At 41.1% G+C, this 19777-nt stretch overlaps 1 protein-coding gene and 1 long non-coding RNA gene across 3 annotated transcripts; both read left to right on the top strand.

Annotated features, from left to right (window-relative positions):
* The first annotated feature begins 1643 nt into the window (after positions 1-1643).
* Positions 1644-18802, top strand: LOC118357917 (uncharacterized). The gene is made up of 4 exons (XR_004820380.2): positions 1644-1669; positions 2707-2745; positions 2839-5795; positions 18755-18802. It is a non-coding gene; the product is annotated as an uncharacterized LOC118357917 (long non-coding RNA).
* Positions 11065-16021, top strand: LOC118358253 (4-hydroxyphenylpyruvate dioxygenase-like). Of its 2 annotated transcripts, XM_052478709.1 has the most exons (15): positions 11065-11080; positions 11404-11499; positions 11683-11709; positions 11957-12019; positions 12361-12465; positions 12596-12638; positions 12767-12849; positions 13066-13155; positions 13246-13349; positions 13467-13544; positions 14253-14415; positions 14595-14666; positions 14772-14894; positions 15080-15196; positions 15387-16021. In XM_052478709.1, the coding sequence occupies exons 2-15, from the start codon at positions 11497-11499 to the stop codon at positions 15495-15497; spliced, it is 1182 nt and encodes a 393-aa protein (XP_052334669.1). In that variant the 5' UTR covers positions 11065-11080; positions 11404-11496; the 3' UTR covers positions 15498-16021. The 2 variants fall into 2 exon arrangements, with proteins under 2 accessions (XP_052334669.1, XP_035591745.1); XM_035735852.2 differs by lacking the exon at positions 11065-11080 and having other exon boundaries at positions 11218-11499.
* Positions 18803-19777: the final 975 nt, after the last annotated feature.

Here is a 19777-nt window from a genome sequence, read left to right as displayed (position 1 = left end):
CCAGTATTAGTTGGCTTGCCTTAGCTCTGCACTGGAATCTATCAGAGCCTGGCTGGGCTACGAGGGCAAGCAGGGATCTTGGGACAGACGCTGGCGACGATCAAGAGATGCATGACTGTTTTAAAAGTTGCAGTTGTGTATTCTATTATTGTAATATAGAAAAAAAATGTTAAAGTTGCAAATACAAAGAACAAATTTCAACCACCTACTCCAATTACATTTCCAGCACAAACGTTTGCTGTTGATGAGAAACCAAAAAGCCAAACCATGGTTGACCAACAACCTGACCAAAATGGTGACCTTGCTCATGCCCATTCTAGGATCTCTATGGGTGTGCAGAAGGGTCCCTCTCGCTCTCTCTTCTACTTCTTTATGAAGCTGCCATCTGCTGACCAAAAAAAGGTAACACCCATCACTTTGCAATTCCTCAGTTTGGTCAGCAAATGGCAGCTTCATAAAGAAGTAGAAGAGAGAGCGAGAGACCCTTCTGCACACCCAGAGATCCTAGAATGGGCATGAACTAGAAAGGTTATGAACCTTCTTATGACTTAAGGGTCACCATTTTGGTCAGGTAGTTGGTCAACCACGGTTTGGCTTTGCTGTGATAAAGATACATAGCCGGAGGAAGTAAGTGTGCTGCAGCACCCGCTAATAAATGTAAATAAAAACTATAATAATAAAAAATACTCTGTGTGAGCGGATAAAAATACTCCTCAGCACAAATTGAAGAATGTATCTGCACTGTATGTTCGTTAACTAGCTAGCTAGCCAGCCAGTTTTAGTGGAATGATTCCATAGAATTGTCAAATGAATACTTACTTACTGACTTTATTGTCCCCATGGGGAAATTTTGTTGCAGTGTCATGTATACATTTAAAGTGGCGTTTAATTACAAAACAAAATTGACAATACAACTTTCATATCAGTTACATACCAATACATTTTTAAAATAATATTTATAATAAATAAAGAAATAACACTTTTTTTTAAAGACTAGCCTGCTGGCCTTAGGGAGTCGATAGGAACATTAGCCCGAGCTATTTAGGAGGGATATCACACCTGGCACAAATTATTGTCTAGTTCTGTTTTTCCTGCTGAGGGGTGTGCCGTTGTTTCCAGTCAACTCCATTACACATAAACGTTAAGTTTGGTAGAAAATTCTCTGTGCATACACCAAACAGTATCCATCTTGTAACGGCTAATGGAGCACCACATTATCCCGTTACAATATGCTAGCTAAATTAAATGGTTCTGTTCACCACCTAAACTGGAACAGTGTATGGATGCATTGCCTATCACGCTACAATTCTGTAGAATTATTTTGACATGACTGTAAACTTCTATGGCGCCTGCTATTGCTTCAAAACATAATGTTTGTTGCTCTCAATGTTATCTTGATCAATAGTTACCTGGTTAGTGAACCACGTAGCTAGTTAATAACCTTGCCAAAAGATACACTGACCCTACAGTTACGCTTGTTTACACTAAGCTGCACTGGGGTTGAAATCAGTGTTGCCAACTCCTCAGTAAGGAAAGTAGCTATTGGCTGTCCTAAATGTCGCTTGAAGTCGCTCATGACATCATCACCTAATTTGTATAATTTGCCATGTGCATGTAATTGTGATGGACGCTGTAGGAGAGAGGAATAACGTCGTGGGAGAGACAAGAAGTGAGTAAAAAACACCCTAAATATTTTTTGAACTACAAATGAACTTTCTTCTGTCGACTCTGTGGGGTTTTATTTCACAATTCCAACCCTCCTCCTTTATCCGGGCAAAAGTGACCAAAAAGAGACACTCTGGCGGAGTTACTTAGTTGTTTATTATTTTTTATTTTTTTACATTTACTTCCCCCCTGAATGTAAACCAGGGCGGGATTAGTCAACTGCGGATTACCGCATGCGCGATTCATTTGCAGTCTAGACGGTAGGAGTGAACATCTCCTACTCTGACTGAAACTGGGAGGTACTGCTGCGCGAGGACTGGACCGCCTGTGAGTGCTTTGGAACGGGGTGGGGCCCACGTTAGCACCCGCTGCTCGTTGAGTAAGAACGATACGTGCTTTCATGTCAGAGTCTCCAAAAGTCTCTAATAACACCAGAAAAAGTATTTCAATCTTCTCAATGGAGCAGTGTGGATAAAGGTCAACTTTGCAGTACAGTAGCATATCCCACCCCTGCATTGAATTAGGTTCTCGGACCCATATCTCACACCTGCTCAGTGTAAACAAGTGTAATAGCAGGGTCGGTATCTTCTGCCAAGTTCATAGCCTAGAATAGATATATCATAGAAATCCAGTGAATATGAAGGGCGGCAGGTTGTGGTTAGAGGCGAGCCAGCATCCAAAGGTTTGCCAGTTCGATCCTGGGTCTGACAGGAAAAATCTGGTGGGAAGTGAGCTGGCAACTGGAGGGTTGCTGGTATCAAATCCTAGATGTCATTGCCTGCTGTTGTGCCATTGAGAAAGGCACTTAACAGCTCTCTGGTTGCCCAGTGTGGCAGCCACCCGCACCTCTCCGAAACCTGTATGTGTGTCTTTCAAGAGGTTTGGTTTAAAGTGGAACTCAAATTTTGGTTGGCAATTTACCAATAAATTGATCTTAATATTTGCAAGTTAAATTGTCATGGGCATTGGGATGCAAAGTGAAAGTTTGAAATCTTTGGTGTAAGATCCTGCCATGTATCATGTTGTTTATTTTCTTTGCAGTGTCTTCCACGGACTTCTGTTATAGTGATAACTATTGAAGTAAGTACTATCTTTGATATTTCATTTTTCAAGTCGTTTGTATGGCATTGTATGTAATCTTTGACATTTAAATACCGCCATTATCTATTGCAGGTATATACTATACTACTCCCCCTCTCAGAGCCGACAACATGGCCAGACACATTTCTGACTTGTTTGCCGAAGATTGGTGGGTTCCACTCTCCTAAAAACTTTGATACAAGAATGAAAAGAGATGAGAATCTGGAATGTTTCACCTTTGAGGGCTATGACATTGCTCAAGCTGATCCAAGAACCATTGCAAACACTCGAGATGGCATTTTAAATTGGGGGAGAGTAAGTCATTTGTTATGGAATTTGAGTAGCTTTTTATAGCAGTAAAATCATTAGGTAGATAATGTACTGTGGTTATCCCTTTGATTATGTGTTTGATATAATGTGACTTATGCTTATAAACTTACCTATAGACTTATACAAACATACTGTACATACAGATGGTATTGCACGTAGCTAAGGAGATTATGTCCTGTAGAAATGTATGGTTTGTTTTTGTTTGCCGGGTGACACTAGTGTTTGTAGGTTGTTGTCCTCAGATCCTCAAAAAGTTCTACAGCTGCACCATCGAGAGAATCCGGTTGCATCACTGCCTGGTATGGCAACTGCTCAGACAACCGCAAGGCACTATAGAGGGTAGTGCGAACGGCACATCACTGGGGCCAAGCTTCCTGCCATCCAGGACCTTTTATACCAGGCGGTGTCAGAGGAAGGCCCTAAAAATGGCCAAAGACTCCAGCCACCCTAGTCCTAGACTGTTCTTTGCTACCACACAGCATGCGCTATGATGATGCTTTATTGCTGGATATAAAATGTGATAGGATGTATTGTGCCTACCCCTCATTAGGCTATATACTGTTAGATAACTCCAGATAAAAATGTGTTTCCTTTTTGCAGGTGCAGATTTACAGCATAGATTAACAGCAGAGTGGAATATCCATCACGGCAGTTTTCATTGACAGAGATTGTGTGTGTGTGTATGTGAGTGTGAGTCGCTATAGCCATGGAATATTGTATTATACTATATTGAAGCACTTTGTTTGCAGTTGCAGTACACTGATAATGCTGATTTTGAGGCCATATCCAGTTAAATTCCTTCTGTCTCCCATCAAGGTCAGTAAAATGGCTGATTATGTATATTTATGTATGAAATGGGGGTGTAGAAGACAATTGCTGGAGAGCTTCCCTTTGTGACATGACAGGAGGCTGTAAAGCCAACAATGGTGCCTGCCTGATGAGATGTAGGGCGCAAATGTACAATATAAAGTCATTTTGAATGGTGTTTAACTTGATTAACCAATAGTTCTCATTGTGATTCATAAGTAAGTAGCTGTATTCAGAATCATAAACAACATTTGTTTGAAATCCCCTTTTATTATGACAAAGGTTAGGTGACTGCTTATAAAATTAGACTACAGAAAATAATCCTGCAGCAACAGGAAGTGTGAATTATTATGTGTATATTAATGGACAATTTTGTAGTGGTTAATACATTGAGGGAAAAGCCTTTTTAAATCTCCTGCAGGAACGTGCTGCTGCACAGGGTGATAAGATGAAGATCCTACATCTGTATGACTTTCCAGTTCCCTTTGTTTCTTTTTTCTTTTTTTCTTTAGCCTTTATTTAACCAGGTCGGCCAGTTGAGAACAAGTTCTCATTTACAACTGCGACCTGGCCAAGATAAAGCAAAGCAGTGCGACACAAACAACAACACAGAGTTAACCATGGGATAAACAAATGTACAGTCCAGTAACACAATAGAAAAATCTATGTACAGTGTGTGCAAATATAGAAGATTAGGGAGGTAAGGCAGTAAATAGGCCATAGTGGCGAAATAATTACAATTCAGCATTAACACTGGAGTGAATAGATATGTAGAAGATAATGTGCAAGTAGAGATACTGGGGTGCAAAAGAGCAACAACAAAATATTTTTTTTAAATCAATGTTTATTTCTTACGTGCGCCGAATACAACAGGTAAACATTACAGTGAAATGCTTACTTACAGGCTCTAACCAATAGTGCAAAAAAGGTATTAGGTGAACAATAGGTAAGTAAAGAAATAAAACAACAGTAAAAAGACAGTGGAAAAATAACAGTAGCAAGGCTATATACATTAGCGAGGCTACATACAGACACCGGTTAGTTAGGCTGATTGAGGTAGTATGTAAATATGGTTAATGTAACTGCATATATGATGAACAGAGAGTAGCAGTAGCGTAAAAGAGGGGTTGGTGGGTGGCGGGACACAATGCATTATAGGGATGAGGTATTTGGGTGTGCTATTTACAGATGGGCTGTGTACAGGTACAGTGATGGGTAAGCTGCTCTGACAGCTGATGCTTAAAGTTAGTGATGGAGATATAAGTCTCCAGCTTCAGTGATTTTTGCAATTCGTTCCAGTCATTGGCAGCATAGAACTGGAAGAAAAGGCTGCCAAATAGGTGTTGGCTTTGGGGATGACCAGTGAAATATACCTGCTGGAGTGCGTGCTATGGTGACCAATGAGCTGAGATAAGGCGGGGCTTTACCTAGCAAAGACTTATAGATGACCTGGAGCCAGTGGGTTTGGCAACGAATATGTAGCGAGGGCCAGCCAACAAGAGCATACAGGTCGCAGCGGTGGGTAGTATATGGGGCTTTGGTGACAAAACAGATGGCACTGTGGTAGACTACATCCAATTTGCTGAGTAGAGTGTTGGAGGCTATTTTGTAAATGACATCGCCGAAGTCAAGGATCGGTAGGATAGTCAGTTTTACGAGGGTATGTTTAGCAGCATGAGTGAAGGAGGCTTTGTTGCAAAATAGGAAGCTGATTCTAGATTTACTTTTGGATTGGAGATGCTTAATGTGAGTCAGGAAGTAGAGTTTAGTCTTTATTTTATACCTTTATTTAACAAGTCAGTTAAGAACAAATTCTTATTTTCAATGACGGCCTAGGAACAGTGGGTTAACTGCCTGTTCAGGGGCAGAATGACAGATTTGTACCGTGTCAGCTCAGGGGTTTGAACACCTAGGTATTTGTAGTTGACCACATATTCTAAGTCAGAACCGTCCAGAGTAGTAATGATAGGCGGGCAGGCGGGAGCGGGCAGCAATCGGTTGAAAAGCATGCATTTAGTTTTACTTGCATTTAAGAGCAGTTGGAGGCCACAGAAGGAGTATTGTAGGGCATTGACGCTCGTTTGGTGGTTTGTTAGCACAGTGTCCAAAGAAGGGCCAGATGTATACAGAATGGTGTCGTCTGCGTAGAGGTGGATCAGAGAATCACCAGCAGCAAGAGTGACATCATTGATATATACAGAGAAAAGAGTCGGCCCGAGAATTGAACCCTGTGGCACCCACATAGAGACTGCCAGAGGTCTGGACAACAGGCCCTCTGATTTGACACACTGAACTCTATCTGAGAAGTAGCTGGTGAGCCAGGCGAGGCAGTCATTTGATAAACCAAGGCTATTGAGTCTGCCGATAAGAATGCGGTGATTGACAGAGTCAAAAGCCTTGGCCAGGTCAATGAAGACGGCGGCACAGTACTGTCTTTTATCGATGGCGGTTATGATATTGTTTATATCGTAATTGGTCCTTCAGTCCTTTACCCCTGATGAACCTTCTACCTAAAAACAACCTGACTCAATTGATCAATATCTCTGAGGTGTGACGCCCCCTTGTGCTACAATTGCTGATTGGTCTGTGTTTGAAGTAGCCATTGTCATCTCTCGTGATCAGGTATTTGTATAAATGTATTTAAACAATGAACATACAGAACATAATTTACAAAACCCCTGCAATTCACAGCACCTGTTAATCACTTATAGATTGCATCAGTCATTTCATGCTGTCAAATGAACCTTTATTGATTTATGTTCGTCATTATTAAATGTTTCTTGTTGTAGTACAATATGTTCACTACAGCCCTACGACCTGTTTATCCAGTGCCATCCCCTCATTTGTACCTCTTTTTTCCCTCTGACATCTGTTGCAGCCTAAAAACTCCCATCAGACAAGTATGTTCAGTTGTTACTCAAAGTTCTAAATGTGACGTGTAGCTGCACTTGAACACATGGATGCAAAGCAGTTAGTGAGCAACGGGTATTATTGCTGTTTATTGTTCACCTTGTGAAGTGTATTGTTCTAATGATATTGAAGTGTTACAGTCTTATTTGACTCATTTTGAGGGCAACCCAGACCCCTGAGGAATTCACATACAGTTCTCTAGTCTCACTCAATTATACAGATATTTCATTTTGTCATTTACATTTTTGTCATTTAGCAGACACTCTCATCCAAATCAAATCACATTTTATTGGTCACATACAGGTGTTTAGTAGATGTTATTGTGGTTCTAGCGAAATGCTTGTGTTTCTAGCGCCAACAGTGCAATAATGACAAGTAACAAGTAATATCTAACAATTCCACAACATTACACAATACACAGAAATCTAAGTAAAGGAATGGAATTAAGAATATATATGCCACTGACGAGCAATGTCAGTGGCATAGACTAAGATACAGTAGAATAGGATAGAATACAGTATAAACACATGAGTACAGTATAAACATATGAGATGAGTAATGCAAGATATGTAAACCTGGAGACCAGGTAGTTTGCCGACCGCAACACCCTACAGGAGCAATTAGGGTTAAGTGCCTTGCTCAAGGGCACATCGACACATTTTTCACCTCATCGGCTTGGGATTCAAACCAATGACCTTTCGGTTACTGGCCCAATGTTCTTAACCGCTAGGCTACCTGCCGCCCATTATTTAACATTCTGTATCACTTTTTAAAGTTACATTTCACTGTATCCTTCGCAGCACACACAAATGACAATAATACAATTGTTTACTGTAATCTTGAGCATGGTTCTCTGGAGGCTCTAGACTAGAGAAAAGTTTTCAGTGTGATTTGAGAAGCATATTGTAAATATCAGCTGTGATCCTAGAGCAGAAATGTTTTATCTTTCCATACAATCATATACCATGTGAACTATTTCTATGATTGAAAAATGGGTTTTTGAAACAAAGTAATTAGAAATTCACCCCATTTCTATTAGCTTATTCTAAGTTGTTGCAGCCCTTTCAGGAGGTACCGCTTAAAACAAGTTAAGAATTAGAAATCAAATAGACTGAAAATATTAACAGATCTAACATAGCCATATAGTTAATATGGAACAAAAGTAAACGTATTTCACTTCATGTAAAAAATATCATGTAAACAACAGCATCCCACCTGATTTTGAGCATTCAACTCAGCATGTCTGTGTGGCTGGCTGCACTGACTTCAGATAAGGCATCTTATGAGAAGGTAACATGTAGCCTATGACAACTCCCCAAATTCCTTTTGGGTCAATCTATTATCTCTGTGTCAGCAATTACATTTTATCCAATTCAATGTAACTGTGTGAGTTTCCTGTCTGAGCTTTGGTGCGGAGAGGCTTTTTGCAATTGAGACGTGGTGGGCAGCTAGGTAGCAGAGGTCCACAGGACTGATGGTACTTGGGGCTCCGAAAAGAGAGAACATGGAAGTGTGGATCCTTGAAGTGAGGCAGAGAACTGTTATCCCTCGAGGAGCTCAAGGTCTCTGATTTAGAGCGAGGCCCGAGGACGATAGGGGGACATGTCTTCGGGGTAAGAGTTGTCATGGTTCGGCTCAGAACTCTGGTCTTACCAGAGCCCAGTAAGGGTGCTGCTGGAGACTTCTTCTTCTTCTCAAGACTCCTGGTCTCTGGCTGCTCTGCTTGATACATCCGCTGGAGTATATTGTGGGAGTATGTTTGCCTGTTCGGCACCTTGGACTCAAGACTCTTCAGAGCCTGGTCTGTGTAGGCTTGCATTTCTATCTGCAGTTGGGTGATCTGCTCTTTAAACTCATCCCTCAGTGCCTCATTACTGGCCTCCAGCTCATGTTGAAAAACCGCTATAAGCTCCTCCCTTTTGACATCCATCTCACCGGTACGCTTGTCTTCCAAAATCTCTGCACCTGCTTTCTCTGTGTTTTCTGGGCCGTTCACCTTTGCCATCTCCAGCTCTCTGCTTTTGACCATCTGAACGAGTTCCAGAATGCCATTCCTTGGGACGTTCATGCCCACCTGTGATTTGACTTGCTTGCGCACCTGCTGGAAAACAGACTGCATCTTTGCTTGAGTTGTCCTCTCTGCAGGGATGCGGTCCTCCGCGCTTTCGTCACTGAGACTGACAGAATTAATCAGGAGAGAGATGGGTTGAGAAATGTCCACTGCTTTGTCAAGAGACTCTTCTCCATCCTGTTCTCCTGGTGTCCCTGCATCCAGTTGCTGTGGTGGTTTATATAAAGATAACTCACTCATTGTTATTCCTCAACTTTCTGCTTGGTCCGTGCTGCTGTATTGTTCTTCCGCACTGAGTAGTGATCTGTAAACTCAGTGACTATACACTGTTCTGTAAGCCCTGCGACTAGGAGGGTCTTAATTGCCCGAGGTGTTGCTTATTTCCCCTAAGGGTGCTATTTGTCATGGGAATACACTGCAATCTGCCTCATATTCAGTTATATGAATAGTTCTTACTTACTGTTTTCACAGGCCTTTGTGTTTAAAGTGTACAATCACTTTTGTATTTTCTAATAGTTTGGATACATTAGGCTCAGTGGTAATAACAGCATTTGTAACACCTATATGATTAACTATTCTCTGTCTCATGTAACTATTTCATGCCCCGCTTGTCTAACTCTGGTTTTTGTAAATGGCCCAAGCCAATTATCCCAGGCTATCAAACTGACGTAAGTATTTGTTTTTACTAAGCTGCCTGAATTGAACATATTTGGATGATGTATTTGTATTATGTTGTTATACATCAATTGTGAATTAGACAATAATGTAATGGTTGTGCCTTTTCTGGATCAGTTAAGTTACACCATTGAATTAGCAGAAATCAGTAGGCCTCATGTCAAGACCATGAATAATCATACTTTCTTTTAATATACAGAATGTAAAGATCAACCGTCTACCACTCCAACATCACACTGTTGTGTAAGCAGCACCGTCTTCATTTACTGTCTCTAATTGCGTCTCTTGACAGCAAAAAGCCCCCTGGTAACAGAGATAAACAAAACCCATCAGGGACAGTTGCTGAAGGTGTCAAATGCTCATTACTGTGACATTGCACTTTCATTAGTCTGTGGTGCTAAAAGAGAATTGATAGAACAATATCTGTTCTACAAAAAGTATCTGTGTTTTACAGAATTTATGCGTATATATTGTTACACCAGAGAGCGTTCATGTGATAGTCTTGCATGGTAAAGTGTCACTTATGAATACAGGGGGTCAGTCAGTGTAAAGACCCTGTGTTTGAGGGAAATTACAGGGTTTGAAATGCATTGCTTTTGTTGATTGACTTCATCTTATTCACTCCCATTGGAACATAAGGACACACACATCTAATGATCACGTTGACAAGATACAACCTATTGGGGCGGCAGCGTAGCCTAGTGGTTAGAGCGTTGGACTAGTAACTGGAAGGTTGCAAGTTCAAACCCCCGAGCTGACAAGGTACAAATCTGTCGTTCTGCCCCTGAACAGGCAGTTTAACCCACTGTTCCTAGGCCGTCATTGAAAATAAGAATTTGTTCTTAACTGACTTGCCTAGTTAAATAAATGTAAAAAAAATAAAAAAAATTGTTGTGTTGATGCTGTTGAGGCTGTCAAACTTAAGCCGCTCAAAATCCAAGAAGCAAATAATAGCTCGAGAGGTGTCTCTTTCTGCAGTACAATCTGTCAAATATCTTCTTCTTTAGGAATAATGAGCTTTTCGGCAGCCTTTCTGTTCCATTTCCACACTAGGGATACATGCTTTCCTCATTTATGCAGGAATATAACCAATTTGTTGACATCACTTTCTTAAGACACAGACTACTAGTTCAATTGAGGAAATGAGCTCTAGTGTATCATATTCACTACTATGTAAATCAGTTGGGAGGGCTGTCAATATTGTCACATTGGGCAAAAGTACATCAGGCAACATTGTCATTCACACACAACAATAGATCAATTGAAAACGTCTGGAATAACCATGTTCATACAAACGTTGGTGATAAAGGATTTGTAAAGAATGATACAGGGGGTATAAAACATTGTCATTAACAGATTACTAATTATGAAGAGGGAGGGGTAGGGGAGACTATTGAGGCCTACCAATAGTTTGTTTCTGCAATGTGAAAATTGTGGCGACTGCTCCATAAATATGTCCAAATAAACAGCCAATAGGAAACCTGTACGAGCGAACCTCCTCTCGAGACTAAATACAAACACATGGCCTGACTAGAAAAGATTGTGAGTGCATTTTCTGTCTTTGCATAGTTTCATTTTAAAAATAAATAACAATTTCGTTTTTAATACAACTTTTTCCGGTATTTGAGAAGAGAAGGTAAGTGCATTTTCTTCGCATATCACTTTTTGTTATATGTGATGTATGCACCTAATTTATGTGATGCACCTAAGATAAACTTCAAGTATGAAATGTATTCCAAGCGTAGAGTCAAGCGTACCATTACTTGTATTTTTTAAAACATATATATTGGGATGAGAAATTATTGCGTAACCCCTCTTTCGCTCTCTATATCTCCGCATACTTCCGTGTACTCCTCCTCGAACAGCGGCAGGGCGTGGAACTTCATTCTGAACGTTTAAATGCTTGCCTTTATTGTAATGAGTTTATTTTCAAGCAGTTGAAAGCCGAAGGGTACAAGATGGTAAGAGAAAATATATATTCATTCGAAAAGTGTTACATTTGTATTATTTAGATACATTTGTCAGTTGTGATTTGTCAGTTGTTATTGAATTTATAATTACTATTTCACATTCCAAGATGTATTAGTTGTTGGAATGATGATCTTAAACGTTATGCTGATGTGTAATGTTTTGTATCTATTTAGACTACCTACAGAGACAGAGGTGAACATGTAAGTCCTTCAATTAATACTCTTTGTGAATATATATTTTAATGAACACACCATAATATTTTATGGATATGTATTTTAACTAGTTCAAAGTATGATTTAAAAAATGTAACTAGACTACCAATATGTTTAAATATGCATAATCGTTCTCTTACATTTAATATTTTCTAATTGCTGTCATATGGTCTGATGTATGCTAGATGTATCCCCCTCACATACCAGTATTAAATTGTTCTGGTTTTGTTTGAAGCACGACCATGGCAAGTTCATCTGTTTCGACCACATCACATTCTGGGTTGGAAATGCCAAACAGGTATGAAGCTCATATGCTGATTTTAAATTGTTTTGCATGTTGTTACATTTTTCCTGAACATTCTCAAAGTTAGAGGACTATTCACTGAGGGGGATGGCTATTGGCTCTTTTAAGGGGTGGAGGGACAATAGGCATGAAACCTCAGAGTAGACCTCATCATCCTCTAATTTGATCCAGATGCTTTCCCACTCCATCACCAAGGGGTGGCGCTCCCAGCACACCAGTCCTTTACAGTACAACAACACACTGTATAGAAATTGTGTTAAGGTTTTGTGCCTAAACAGTAAATGCACAAGTGTTTGGTTGTGAGTGCCAATGGTGTTTTTCTTCTGTTTCAACAGGCAGCATCTTACTATTGTAACAAGCTTGGATTTGAACCGTTGGCCTACCAGGGTTTAGAGACAGGCTGCCGTGATGTGGTGTCTCATGTGGTCAAACAAGGCAAGGTGAGCAGAGCATTGCAGCATATCCTGAATTAATTATGGCACATGTTAATAATAGATCGTAACTTGTTACAAGTGATGGAAGTTCCTTGGTTGTCTATCATGTAACTTTTGGGCTTTTTGTCTTTCCCAGATTATGTATGTATTCGCTTCCGCCCTCAATCCTGGAAACAAAGGTCCGGTATGACAAAAACGTCACCGTTCATATGGTTAAATATTATGAGATTGGTTGTCACTGACTAGTGTGCTACTTCACTCACTTTGATTTTAATATACTGCACTTTTGTCCATCTCCCTTATTCAGAAATGGGGGAGCATTTGGTGAAGCATGGGGATGGCGCCAGGGACATTGCATTCACTGTGGAGAACTGTGATTACCTTGTCCAGGTATCAAAGCATGCTTGCTATTTAATCCAAAATATCAGCTTTTTCTGGAATGAGGAGAATGCTTCTTTCCTAATGAGATGGGTTGAAAATATTATTAAGGATTGCAATCTTTTTCTTGGATTTATTGAAAAGACGCATAGCTATAGGATAATTATCTTAATCTTCCTGGATTTTTATCACATGTGCATATGTTTATCTGTCTATTATACTCTTTAGAAAGCCAGAGAGCGTGGTGCCATCATAGTGAAAGAGCCGTATGTATTGGAGGACAATTATGGCAGGGTTAAGCTAGCTGTTCTCCAGACGGTAAGTCAGTCAACATCTGCTGAAACTGAGCAGAGGAAAGTAGATTTACAGTATGCTCTAGATTTGGGATTTTCTCTTATATCACTATAGTATGGGGACACAACACACACATTTGTGGAGAGGACAGCCTACAAAGGGCTTTTCCTCCCAGGGTTCCATCCTCCTCTCCACCGGGACCCCTTGTTGGCCAAGCTGTGAGTATGAGCAATTTTACCTGGTGTTGAAATGAGCTTTTATAGATCATTGTAAACGAGACAGACTGTTTCAGTTAAGCAGTTGGCGTCACTGTGAAGCCTTATCTAACATTACAGACCCAGTGGATTACTGAACTTCATTGACCATGTTGTGGGGAACCAGCCGGATGATGAAATGGTGCCTGTGGTGGAATGGTAAGGCATCGTCTAGGTCTAGATTAGATTTAGCAGATGGTGTTATCCAGAGTGACTTACAGGAGCAATTAGGGTTAAGTGCCTTGCTCCAGGACACATCAACAGATTTTTCACCCAGTCATGGATTTGTACCAGTGACGTTTCGGTTACTTGCCCAACGCACTTAAATGCTAGGCTACCTGCTGTCCTACTATTACACATCCTGGACTGTACATTTTGTTCCAGACAAAAACATCCATGGATATCAGTTTCCTTCTCGAAAAAAAAAAACTACCACACACTAATCGCAATATAAAAAAACAGCAGTCTAATAGACAACATTTTTGGGTTCATTTGACATTCTCCAGAATGTTTTCCATCCAATGCAAGTAAAGCCAAGTTGACTGCTCTTCACGTTTCTCCATACAGCAGTGGTTTGGTTGGTGGATAGATGGGTGGATGGGGACGTGTCTGTAGTACGTAACCCAGGCTGTTTGGCATAGGTCAGAGACTAATATTACTTAGCCGTTTTTGAGCTGGGTCCCAGGGGCTCCCCACATCTGGAGTCAATTAGAGGTCCACCATGTAGCTCTGAGATGAAAAACAGGGATGGGTTTGATCTCTAAAGGGAAGGCCCAAGGATTAGGGCCTTGGGATAGATATAGTGTAGTCTCTCACCTATCCATTCAACACACAAAGATTCCTGAGTAGTAGGTTCTGTTTCCATAGGTACCAGAAGAACCTGCTCTTCCACCGGTTCTGGTCGGTGGATGACAAGCAGCTGCAGACAGATTTCAGTGCACTGCGCTCCATCGTTGTGGCCAATTATGAAGAGACAGTGAAGATGCCCATTAATGAGCCAGCCATGGGAAAACGCAAGTCCCAGATCCAGGCAAGTCATATGCCTTGTTATTCAATATATAATATGTTAAGTATGTCAAGAGGTATTTACTTATGTAACAAAGACATACAAATGTCCTCCATAGACATATATTTAGGACTGTACCTTTAAGCATTACAAAAAAGTCAAGTGTAGAGCTTGTACCTTGCTAAACTCACTGGATTCAACAGGAGTATGTGGAATACTACGGTGGCCCAGGTGTCCAGCACATCGCCATGAACACATCAGACATCATCACTGCAGTAAGTCTTTTCACAAATAAAGGCTAAGCTCAACCTGGTCACTATAAAATACACATCAATGGAAGATGAAAGCTTGGTGTGGTTAGTGTATTCTCCTTGTTGTAGATCCGTAACCTGAAGGAGCGTGGCATGGAGTTCATGTGTGTGCCAGACACCTACTACCAGCTGCTGAGAAAGAATCTCCAACACTCCCAAGTCAGGATCACTGAGGACCTGGACATTCTGGAGGTCAGAGACACAACTTTCCCTGCTGTTTGAATACATTTTCCAATTATTTATTATATTTAGTTTATCCAAATACCTGATAGTTAAATGCATAAGGATGGCAATTACAATCAGTTAATTTGAAGTTCCATGCTCGGTTCTTAGCTTTTCAGCCTGATAAGCACTTTTATGTCCTGTTGCTTTGACAGGAGCTGAAGATCTTAGTGGATTTTGATGACAGTGGCTACCTGCTCCAGATCTTCACCAAGCCTGTTCAGGACCGTCCCACCGTGTTTCTGGAGGTCATTCAGAGACACAACCATCAGGTGAGAGTAGCATGAAATATCATAGAGCATTACAAATGAAACGATATGAAACCATTATGATTTTAAGAATATGAGCTTTCTTAGTTTATTGAAAAATCTATTTGCAGTATGTAGTGATGATAAAGGTGGATGTGCAGGTCTACATTTAGACTGAAAATTATGTAAAAACATGTCTTTGTACTCTTCCAAGGGCTTTGGTGCAGGCAACTTCAAGGCTCTTTTCGAAGCCATCGAGGCAGACCAGAATGCTAGAGGGAACTTGACTATCCTGACCCCTAATGGTGTGTCTAACCATATTTGAGCTTGCAAATAATTTGTTCAATGATTTATTGGAGAGCTGTGTCTACACACTATATATACATGGAATTATGATTGACAGTGCTTGTGGAGTCAAACGTAAGGAACGATTGTTCATTATTAGAATAATACTGTGATGCTGTAAAAAGAACATACTAAATCATTTTGACTTCAAGCCAAATTGTTATATTTGTTTTTGTGACTGATCAGAATCAGATATGTTGATGTACAATACGAGCAGATATCATTATACAATTTGAGCCAGTTATATAATTTTGCATTAACTGGCTTTTTATTTTTTTTAAATGTGACCTCACTCTGTAGTCTTAGCTTTATATTGTCTTATTTGCTTTATTTCTGAAAAAATAATAACAAATAAACCACAACCTAACCAGGAGGGAGGTAATGAACTACAATTCAAAATAATGCATAGTAACACACAAATGTCAGTTAATTGTATCCTTTCACTTCAAACTGTTACTTTTAGCATTCGTATTTAAGAGCATGTAATAAAACAATTGATCTGCATTGAGACTCCATCATTCACAGTGTTTGTTTGTATTTGAGAGTGAACTTATCAAAAATATGTAACAAATCAATTATAAATATACAGTTCCACTCTGTCTTAAAAATAAATACCTGAGAAAACAATTACGATAAGAACCCAGTAAAAGGCTTGACACAAACTGAATACATCGCCATTAGCTCTCATGTACACATAACTCATCATGTACATATTTGCACAACAAACCATCTTTCCAGGTCAAGGTATTTTCATACCCCACCCTGTCCTTTTAAATGCTAAAGGAGAGGAACACAGAGCCCGGGCCCGGGGTGTGGTTATGTCAGGAACTGTTTAAAATTATTATTATTTTAAAGTTAGCATTTTGTATCGCTTGTTATAGCGCCACCATGTGGTCAATTGGCATGCCATTCCATGAGAGGGTGTGGCCTTTGGCCCCTTACCATCATGCAAGGTTGCAACCTCCTAGGCCTTACCATCTCATGGGAATAGGCTTTCTTTTGCTGCTTGAACCCCTAATAACAGTTGTGACCCCATTAGTGTATCAGTTTCCCACCCCAGCGACAGTATGTTAATAACAGCTCTGTAGTAAAGGACATGCCAGGCGGTGTCAGAGGTGGGCCCAAAAGGTTGTCGAGGACTCCGGCCACCCTGGTCGTGGACTGTTGTCTCTGCTAACGCACGGCAAGCTGTACCGGAGGGCCAAGTCCAAGAGGCTTCTGAGCAGCTTCTACCCCCAAGCCATAAGACTACTGAACATCTAATAAAATGGCTACCCAGACTACTTGCACCCCCCCACTCTCTTTTACGCTGCTACTACTCTCTGTTTATTATCTATGCATAGTCACTTTAACTCTACCTACATGTACATATTACCTCAACTAACCAGTGCCCCCGCACATTGACTGTATCGGTACCCCCTGTATATAGCCTCACTATTGTTATTCTACTGCTGCTCTTTAGTTATTTGTTACTTTATTTTTTTAATATATATTTTTTTTAACTGCATTGTTTGTTAAGGGCTTATGAGTAAGTAGTTCACTGTACGGTTGTACCTGTGGTATTCGGGGCATGTGACAAATAACATTTTAGTTGATTTGATGTGTTATGGCGGGGGACCCAGAGAGTGTCACTGAGCCAGCTGAAGCCATTGTCTTGCTGCAGCAGCCTGTCATAGGTGACATGCAGCTCCTTGGCGTCCCCCTCACCCAGGCCATCCCTCCAGACACTGTGGAGGACATCCAACTCCTCATGGTGAGAACGATGACAGAGGCAGGGACTGACTGAGGAGACAGGGGAGGGTGTGGCTCTCTGCAGTGACCTCATCCTTTGCAATCGCCTCATTTTTTATTCATTTTTTTATTTCACCTTTATTTAACTAGGTAGGCTAGTTGAGAACAAGTTCTCATTTACAACTGTGACCTGGCCAAGATAAAGCAAAGCAGTGTGAAACAAACAACAACACAGAGTTACACATGGAATAACAAACATACAGTCAATAAAACAATAGAAAAGTCTATATACAGTGTGTGGAAATGAGTAAGGATAAGGGAGGTAAGGCAATGAACAGGCCATAGTGGCTAAATAATTACAATATAGCAATTAAACATTGGGGTGATACATATGCAGAAGATGAGTGTGCAAGTAGAGATACTGGGGTGCAAAGGAGCAAAATAAATAAAATAACAGTATGGGGATGAGGTGGTGGGATGGGCTATAGATCACTGCACCTGTACATAGCCCATCTGTAAACAGCCCATCTATCTACCTACCTCATCCCCATACCGGTATTTATTTATTTTGCTCCTTTGCACCCCAGTATCTCTACCTGCACATTCATCTTCTGCCAATCTACCATTCCAGTGTTTAATTGCTATATTGTAATTACTTCGCCACCATGGCCTATTTATTTCCTTAACTTACCTCATTTGCACTCACTGTATATAGACTTTTTGTTTTCTTTTGTTCTATTGTATTATTGACTGTATGTTTTGTTTATTCCATGTGTAACTCTGTGTTGTTGTATGTGTCGAATTGCTACGCTTTATCTTGGCCAGGTCGCAGTTGCAAATGAGAACTTGTTCTCAACTAGCCTACCTGGCTAAATAAAGGTGAAATAAATAAATACATTTTTTGACAGATGGGCTACGTACAGGTGCAGTGATCTGTGAGCTGCTCTGACAGCTGGTGCGGGAGATATGAGTATCCAGCTTCAGTGATTTTTGAAGATTGTTCCTGTCATTGGCAGCAGAGAACTGGAAGGAAAGGCGGCCAAAGGAAGAATTGGCTTTGGGGGTGACCAGTGGAATATACCTGCTGGAGAGCATGCTACGGGTGGGTGCTGCTATGGCGACCAGTGAGCTGAGATAAGCCAGAGTTTTACCTACCAAAGACTTATAGAACTGGAGCCAGTGGGTTTGGCGACAAATATGTAGCGAGGGCCAGCCAACGAGAGCAAACAGGTCGCAGTGGTGGGTAGTATATGGGGCTTTGGTGACAAAACGGATTGCACTGTGATAGACTGCATCCAATTTGCTGAGTAGAGTGTTTGGAGGCTATATTGTAAATGACATCACCGAAGTCAAGGATCGGTAGGATAGTCAGTTTTACGAGGGTATGTTTGGCAGCATGAGTGAAGGAGGCTTTGTTGCGAAATAGGAAGCCGATTCTACATTTAATTTAGGGTTGGAGATGCTTAATGTGAGTCTGGAAGGAGAGTTTACATTCTAGGTACCTAGGTATTTGTAGTTGTCCACATATTCTAAGTCAGAACCGTCCAGAGTAGTGATGCTGGACGGGGCAGGCAGGTGTGGGCAGCGATCAGTTGAAGAGCATGCATTCAGAAGGAGAGTTGTATGGCATTGAAGCTCGTCTGGAGGTTAGTTAACACAGTGTCCAAAGAAGGGCCAGAAGTATACAGAATGGTGTTGTCTGTGTAGTGGTGGATCAGAGAATCACCAGCAGCAAGAGCGACATCGTTGATGTATACAGAGAAAAGAGTCGGCCCGAGGATTCAACCCTGTGGCACCCCCATAGAGACTGCCAGAGGTCTGGACAACAGGCCCTCTGATTTGACACACTGAACTCTGTCTGAGAAGTAGTTGGTGAACCAGGCGAGGCAGTCATTTTAGAAACCATCTTCCGCCTCATTTTCCACCTCATTCTCCATTGTACCCCCCTCCAGGAGCACTTCCCCATCTCTCTCTGGTTCTCCACATCTACCAGCCCTGGCTGGTTCTCCAGGCCATGCAAGGACATCTTCCTGTGGGATCCAGGATTAGGATTAAGCCAAACACCCACATGGTTAGGAGTCTCTGCTGATTACAGAGAGGCCGCTAGGAGAGGAAGCTAGAAAAGAGGAGCACCATTGTCCTCTGTGAAGAGGCCACACTAAGAAAAAATGGTTCCAAAAGGGTTCTTTGGCTGTCCCCGTAGGAGAACCCCTTTGGGTTTCATATAGAACCCTTTTTGGTTCCCAGTAGATCACCTTTGGGTTTCATGTATAACCATCTGTGAAAAAGGTTCTACATGGAACCCCAAAGAGTTCTTTTTGAAATTATTTTTGATAATTTTACCCCTTTGTCTCCCAAATTTCGTGATATCTAGTTTTTTGTTACAGTCTTGTCCCATTGCTGCATCTCCCGTACAGACTCGGGAGAGGCGACGGTTGAGAGCCATGAGAAAATAGCCCTGCCAAGCCGCACTGCTCGCTTAACCTGTAAGCCAGCCGCACCAATGGGTCGGAGGAAACACTGTACAAC

Source organism: Oncorhynchus keta, chromosome 25, assembly GCF_023373465.1.
Source record: "Oncorhynchus keta strain PuntledgeMale-10-30-2019 chromosome 25, Oket_V2, whole genome shotgun sequence".
Classification (NCBI taxonomy): domain Eukaryota; kingdom Metazoa; phylum Chordata; class Actinopteri; order Salmoniformes; family Salmonidae; genus Oncorhynchus; species Oncorhynchus keta.
Note: the sequence above shows the minus strand (reverse complement) of the source record. Positions and strands in the feature narration are given on the sequence as shown.